Raw genomic sequence first — 7,924 nt, forward strand, 5'->3', positions numbered from 1 at the left:
TTACCATTATTATCTCCCTTCTTTGTGCAAAATTTACTATAATTTTTGCCCCCTCGTGCAAAATTTTAGATAGAAATTTTTTCTATCTTAATTTTAAGATAGATAAAAAATTACTATAATTTTTGCCCCCCTTGTGCAAAATTTCTGGCATCGCCCCTGGGAGAGATATTACCCTTGCAATCAGTTGAAAGATGTATCTGTCACAGTTCCTCCATTTTGCAATTTATTTATCGTTTCTCGATTTTTTGGCCGTTAAATGTACAAAACTTTATTACCTGAAACCAGAAAACAAGGAACTGATGTACATTGGTCACTATAACTCTGCGTTCATATATTAACAGAACGAACTTCTGAAACTGAAAATGTTAGTAAATAACACATTCTACTCTTTATCACATATTTGTACTGGAGATTAGTACCTATGACTAACTGAGATGCCTGCTAGAAATGAACTGAGTTATTTTTCTTCCTCTTGGAAATGGTTTGGCAGTCATTCTCCTCTGTTTTTGTTGATCTTCACATCACTTTCTGACACTGATTTCTGGAGATCAAGAACATACCACTGTTTTTTTTTTTTTTTTTGGTGACGGGAGAACATGACAATGTTGTTGGTACAGTTATGTTTGATGCTGAAATTTGGAAGTGGGGTTGGGGCAAGTTGTTGTATGGCTCTTAACCAGAGGGATTAGAGATTGAACGACATCCGTCATGAGGGGTCGATAATCTGCCTCCGATTGCACACACACAGCAGCAATGGCAGCTACCTGTAACATGAGGAATGTGAAAAAAAATCTATATTTGAATTGACTTGTTCTGGTGTCTAAGATGCTAGTGATGATAACAATATTGATGAATTTACCTGAATTAGTTCTTTCTTTGAATATTGGCCTTCTAGAGCTGGGTCCACCATTTCCATAACCTTGTCTCCGTTGGTCAACCTTGGAAGAGCCTGAGATATCAAACAATGGTCCCCATTTTAAAACTTACTGGTTAAAAATCTACTTTGCCTTTAAGCCTAGGGTGTAGATAAGTTATCTAAACTAGTGTGTAGGAACTCTTTTCTCTATTTCGAAACCTCAGAGCATCAAAAATAGTAATTTGGTGTCAGAACCAACACCATCATGATCATTCTGGTGCGTTCTTCCCAAGTTTCAGGCTTTATCTATAAATTGAATGGGAGATGCATGTGTATTAAGCCCACTAAATGCTTAAAAAGAATAAAAAGTTGATCTGAGTTTGGTTACAAACCCATGAAACCAGGACATGTTCTCCAGGAGGCCTTTTGGTATCGACGGGTACACGGCCTGTTAGAAGCTCTAGAAGAACTACCCCATAACTATAAACATCTGATTTTGTGGTCAGATTGCCCATCGACGCATACCTACATTAACAGATTCATCTCCTTAAGGCCTATTTTCTCTTCCCAAAATATAATGCAATATTTTTTTTTCTTCTTTAAAACCCAAAATATATCAAATAGACAGTCATCAAAATGCTGTATTTTTACATGGGGAATGACACTAAATTGAATTTTTGCTCTGATGATTTCTAACAGAACTGAATATTATGAAGAAAATGTGTGAAACATGGAATACTTCCAACATCAAAACAGTAAGAACTTTTAAAGAAAAAGCGAAAATGCAGCTCTTCTCTTAATATTCCATTCTTGATGTATTTTTAACCTCATATAGGTAATGTTGCAATCTCTCATAACAGCCATTCATCATTGAAGCTTTCCTGATTGTTGTAAAGAGGTGCCCTGTATTAATCATAGGGTTTTTTAGCCACATCTATGCTTTCAACAAATATTCTCCAAAACTATGAGTGGATGTGGCATGCTATGTTGTGTGAGTGTCGAAATCCAGACATGGGTATCAAGTGTCACACTCAACTAACCTCAAAAAGAAAGATTTGTAGATTCAGTAAAAAAAATTTATTCAATTCTTAAATTTTAAATTTTTTACATAATAATATAGTTATAAAATGTAACATGTTGAGAATTTTTATAGGTTAAGTAAAAAAAAAAGTATTTTATATTCATATGAAAAACTTACTATTACGATGGATAATTACAGAGATGTAATAATTGTATAGTTGTAGTAGTATTCAGAAGAAGAAGAAAAACAGATAAAAGAGATGTAGAAGTATCCAATGAATCCTTAAGTAGTAGAATCCAACATCAGTACGCCACTCATTGAGAAGAATTCATCTGAAGTAGCATAACACTTACTCGGGTGCCAAATATCCAGTGGTCCCTAAGACCCGGGTTGTGATCTGACCGTTGATCTTGTCAGAACCCATCTTGGCCAGCCCAAAATCTGACACCTTGGCTCTATAATTTTGATCCAAGAGAACATTGCTGGACTTGAAATCCCTGTGGATGACCGCGGTGATCCAATGCTCGTGTAGGAACTCCAGACCTCTGGCACAATCCAAGGCGATCCTCAAGCGGGTCCCCCAATCGAACGGCTGATATTGCTTGTGGGAGGAAGGGTGGAGATGATGTTGGAGGTTACCGTTGGGCATGAATTCAAATACTAGGAGGCGGTGGTGTTGGTCAGCACAGTAGCCCAACAGCTCAACCAAGTAAGGAGAGTGCAATCGGCTCAATAGATCAACCTGCATTTGTGTTGTAATACTCATCAAATACCTAAAAAGACACTCTCCAACCCATCAGTAGTAAAAGAAAAACCACTTTTTTAATCTCAATCATTAAACAAAAAGTCAATGGGCTGATTTTGGGAGACACACCTCAAAAATTTGCTCTAGGAAATGATATCAACACAACCGTATTTTAATAACGATATGACAGCTCGGTAAATACTAAAAGACAAGATGAACAAGTGAAAATATAAGAACAGGGTTGTGCTAATATCACTTCCTTTGCTTTTAATGGCTGTTACAATTGAGTATGTTTCACCTCTCTCTGAATGACTGAGATTAAAATAAAATAGTTTTTCAGTTAGATTAATCTCAGCCATTCACAGGAAAGTGTCTGGGCTGATTTTGGGAGACACACTTAGTTAGGAAGTTAGGGACTTGGGGATAGGATGGAAGTGAAATCTGTCTCGTTACGATTCCCGAGAGCCAGCCCTCAAAATTATGTGGAGTGCCATTATCAAAATAGGAGGTATAGATATCATTTCCCAATCTATAGTATTGTCGTATTGAATATACTCTGACAATCTAAGACTTTCAAATACCCAATGAACGTGGAGAGATTGAAGCTCTTCCATGGGTCTTATCTCCAACAAAAAATAAAAAAATAGGAAATGATATCAAAACGACCATGTTTTAATATTTGCAATAACCCATCTTGTCTTTATTATTTAAAGAGCTGTCAAGGGTTATTACAGATTTACAGTTCCCAAAAAAGCTCTTACAAACCAATTAAAAAGGAAAAAAAACAAGCTGGGTTTGTGCAATTATTAAAGAATGGTTGTGCTATATATCTTTTCCCAAAACAGAGAGAGAGAGAGAGAGGAGATAATAGTAGAATTCTCATTAGGTATTTGCTGATTGTGTAAGAGAAGATTCTATTCTGATTGTGCATTTGCTGTTCTCTACTTCTTTTCCCCAATATTCAAAAAATGGTAAAAAAATAAAGGGAAAGAAAAATAAAGAAAATGGTGGAAAAAAAAGAAGATAAAATTACCTCTACTCTGAATTCACGTTCTCCTTGCTTTCCTTCCCTATTCAACACCTTAATTGCAGCCAGAGTTCCATGAACCAAGGTTCCTTTATACACAACTCCAAATCCTCCATTGCCAATCACATTATCTTCACTAAACTTATCTGTGGCCAATTCAAGCTCTTTGTAGGTGAACACTTGCCCTCCTCTAAATCTGCTCACATTCCCTCTATAAAGACAACTCCTTACATCTTTTTCCCATCAAATATCCAACAAAATCAAGTTAAAAAAGAGAACCCATAAGTTTTTTTTTAACATATAACCACCACAATCTGCGAAAAAATTCTAAAATTGGAAATGGGTACTCACCAGGGCTAGTAGTAGAATTGATGGTGGTGATACTGATACTACTAAGTTTAGAAACTTTACTACTGGTGTTGTTGCTGCTAATGCTGCTGTTGGTTTTGCTCTTTGAAGACTTGATTCTGCGTAAAGTTACTAAAAGTAGAAAAGCGGCGATAAGTAAGATAATTATGATGATGGGAATTATGATTATGAGTAAAGTATGTGAGGGGATTCCATGATGGTGGTGGTGGTGAGAAAGATTATGGTGGTGGGTAGTTCTTCGAGTTTGGGGTGATGGTGGTCTTGGTGTAGAGACAATTGGACTGTTCCCCATGAGGTCCTAAACCACACAGAGAAAGAGATAGAGAGAAGAGATTCAAAACATAGAGAGAGAGAGAGAGAGAGAGAGAGAGAGAGAGAGATGGATGAGATATGAGAGAAGAATAAAGAATGGTGAGTGAAGAGAGCAAAGACCCATGTATTCGGATCCATGACCACATGGAGGAGGCTGGTTTCCTTGATTGATGTCCATCACGTGCATCTCTCTCTCTCTCGTTTTGTTTTGTTATCATTGGGCATTGTCTTGCTCTCTTTTCTATTCGGGTCCATCATGATCAGTCATTTCTATGTAATAATGTAAATATCTGCCTATATTCGCTTTGCTTTAAATGCAACCTCATACTTGTCTTGTTGACAAAGGGCTGCAATTTGCTGGTTTGTGGGTTAATCATAATTCTTGTATTTTGTTCTCTCTGGAAGCAGGCAACTTGGCATCAGGGGCGGAACCAGGAAGTTACACTTGGGGGACTGCACTAGTAGTAAAAAAAAAGGGTTTCTGCACTCGAGCGCAGATAAGCTGATATCTGCGCTTGAGCAAGAAACAGGGGGGGTCGCATTTTTTGGTGGGAACCAAAGCATTCATTTGATGGACCCTTTCATGGATATGGTGTCCACCAAAAATCAGCTCCATTGGATCACCTTAGGGTGTCCGTTTGTGGGGCTAAAAAGTGGGCAGATAATGGACAAATGATCTGAGTTGTGGGGAGAAGATTTTATCCGTCAGATGGGAAAATATCATTGCCCTTTAATAAAATCCCTATTTTATAACAATAGAATTGTGAGTTAAACTTTCTCAGAAACGTTGGAAACGTAAAAGGAGTAAAATCCCTATTTTATAGCGATCGAGTAAACCTTTCTCACAAAGGTTAGAAACGTAGAGCGGGTGAATTTATCCTCAAGAGCAGTTAACTTTCTCACAGAAAGGTTAGGAGGGGATTTTATCCTACAGATTGGGAGATATCACCTCTCTTTAATAAAATCCCTATTTTATAGCAATAAAATTCTATCCAAAATTATAGGTATTAAAAATTAGTGATTTCGCAAATCTTTAGGGGGGCGGGGGCGTGGCCCCCCTCGCCCCCCTCACGCTATATGTAATTCCGCTCCTGCTTGGCATAAGCACGTAAATTCTCGGTGTATACATCTTGCAGTCTTTCCATTCATTTCTACTTTTCTGTTCATTTGTGCACTATGGGATTGAATGTTACCAAATGATCTAGGGAAGTGATAAATTGACCCTCATATATCTTAAATCAACCTCCATATAGGGCAGTGCTGAGAGAGAGAGAGAGAGAGAGAGAGAGACGGGGGTCAATTTATCACTGCCCATGATCTAAACCAAATTATGTTGTTAAAAAAAAAAACTGATCGATGTTGACACTTTGTTTATAATTGCAAACATGGTTTGAAATTTTGACCGAAATCCGAAAGACCGAAACCAAAACATTCCGAAACCGAAATTTAATTTAGTTAATTTCAGAATTTCGTTGAAATTTGTTATAAAATATTATTTTTTTATTCCGTTAAAGAATTTCGACTGAAATTTCATCCTAAATAAAGGCATTTCGTGTGCTAGTACCAAATTTCTGGGTTTCGGCTGAAATTCCGATTTCCGATAAGTCCGAAATTTTAGTTGGTGCTTTTTTTTTTTTTTTTTTAAAACGAGTATTTGCAATTCAATGTGCATATCCCCACCATCTTGATCATACAATTGATCAGAAATTGAGAAATTTAATGTGCGTATCCCCACTTTTTTTTAATACAATGGACCACCAGATCAACTGCTCTGATCGTGCGCCAGTGCAATTGTGTGTCATGACTTAACTGAGGATTCTTAAAAACTTGGGAAAAATACACTTAGACCCCCTGTGGTTTTTGACACATTCAACTTAACCCCTAATGTTTAAAAAGTTACAAGCAGACCCCTGTAGTTTCAATTTGTGTAAGATAAATCGGCATCTTATTCTGTTACCAACATATAAAAATAAATAATTTTTTTTTTCCAACTGGAGCAGAATCAGAATGCCACCTCTTGGGGCCGCAAATAGATTCCGGCATTCCCCGGTCCCTAATTCCTTCCGGTGGCATTTCTGTGATTCTGTCCCACCTGATTCCGTGCAGTTTTTGAACCAAATGCAATAGTTGGAATAGGATGCTGATTCCAGCGCCTGATTCCGGCAATCAGATCCAACCATTGCACAAAATCCTCTTCTCTTTATGTGGTTACAATCATGGTTTCAAATTTCAGTTTCGGAATGCGTTTTGTTCCTCACCGATACTGAAATTTCGGCCGAAATCCAATACGCTAATTAAAAATAATATTATATTTAATACCAAATTTCGGTAATTTCGGTGGAAATTTCAGGAAAATATTATTTAATTAAAAAAATGAGATTTCTGGTTATTTCAAAATTTCGGATGAAATAAAATACTGTTTCGGGTATTTGCAACTTCGGTTTCGGTTCTGATGGAAATTTCAGTCCGAAATGTAGGCTTTCGGTCGAAATTTAAAACCATGGTTACATGTCTCTTGAAAGGGAGCTCTCCTGTTAGGACCCCATCTTTTGATACCTACACTCCTCTACTTATTTTAAACTCCATTCATTCGTGTGGATGTTACAGGTTACAACTCCTTGGGGGTTGTATCTATCAAAACTAAGTACACAGATCAGTTTCCCTCTTCAGAAGGTACCCTACCATAGAAAACTCATACCTAACATCACGGGTATCTCGATTTTGATTTGGGTGTGTGTGTGAGAGAGAGAGAGAGAGAGAGTATTGCATGACTTTACAGGCAGGTCTAAATAGAGACGTTTCAGAGAGGCAAGACTAATAATGCCTTGGTAGTTACAGCTCATGTGGGCCCACATATCCCACCTTTCAAAGATCCAGACCGTTCATCTCAAGGTGGGATCTTTTAATGGGACTCTTACAAATCCCACCATTTCAAAGATCCAGACCGTTCATCGCAACGGTGGGGTCTTTCAATAGGTCCCTTACACAATATACATCCCATCATTGGTGGTATCTTTTAATGGGCTCCCTTTCATATCACATCCTTCAAAGATCCAGACCGTTCACCCCAATGGTGGGATCTTGTAATGGGTCTCTTACATATTGCATCCTTCAAAGATCCAGACCGTTCATCTCAATGGTGGGATCTTTTAATCTTCCCCTTGCAATTCTCAAGATACAGATAGACCCGTAGAGGGGGAGTGGGGCCCACCTGATGAAATATCCGCATACTGAAAAGGACATGGCATATGGCATGTTGTGTTGCCCCAAGACTGCATCATTCGCTGTAATAAATGAGAGGAAAGGTTCGTTGTCTTGTCTAGCATGTATGGGTGGGGTCCACTGACTGCTGGAAAGATGTAATGATTTACTGATTAGTGGGGGCTCCTGTTTAGAGGATCTAAACCCTTCATTTTGTCGGTCCCCGTTCTAGATAGACAGCCTCAAAAATCTTATCCATGAGATGATCCTAACCCTTTGATAAGTGGAAGCATTGGGACTGAGTCTAATTAGGTGGGTCCCACTTTACATGTTTGTGAACTGTTACCATCTATTTTACAATGAAATACATAGCCACAGAAAGGGACTGGCACA

At 37.9% G+C, this 7,924-nt stretch overlaps 1 protein-coding gene across 1 annotated transcript; it reads right to left on the minus strand.

Annotated features, from left to right (window-relative positions):
- Positions 1-180: 180 nt before the first annotated feature.
- LOC143852679 (putative serine/threonine-protein kinase PBL7) lies at positions 181-4,538 on the minus strand. The gene is made up of 6 exons (XM_077362213.1): positions 4,001-4,538; positions 3,656-3,882; positions 2,231-2,619; positions 1,249-1,381; positions 860-949; positions 181-764 (listed from the first exon to the last, which is right to left on the minus strand). Exons 1-6 carry the CDS (start codon positions 4,308-4,310, stop codon positions 618-620), a joined length of 1,296 nt encoding a protein of 431 aa, XP_077218328.1. The 5' UTR covers positions 4,311-4,538; the 3' UTR covers positions 181-617.
- Between the last annotated feature and the right edge of the window lie 3,386 nt (positions 4,539-7,924).

Source organism: Tasmannia lanceolata, unplaced genomic scaffold, assembly GCF_043159265.1.
Source record: "Tasmannia lanceolata isolate RefF3 unplaced genomic scaffold, GAP_Taslan_0.1 ptg000019l, whole genome shotgun sequence".
NCBI classification, from domain to species: domain Eukaryota; kingdom Viridiplantae; phylum Streptophyta; class Magnoliopsida; order Canellales; family Winteraceae; genus Tasmannia; species Tasmannia lanceolata.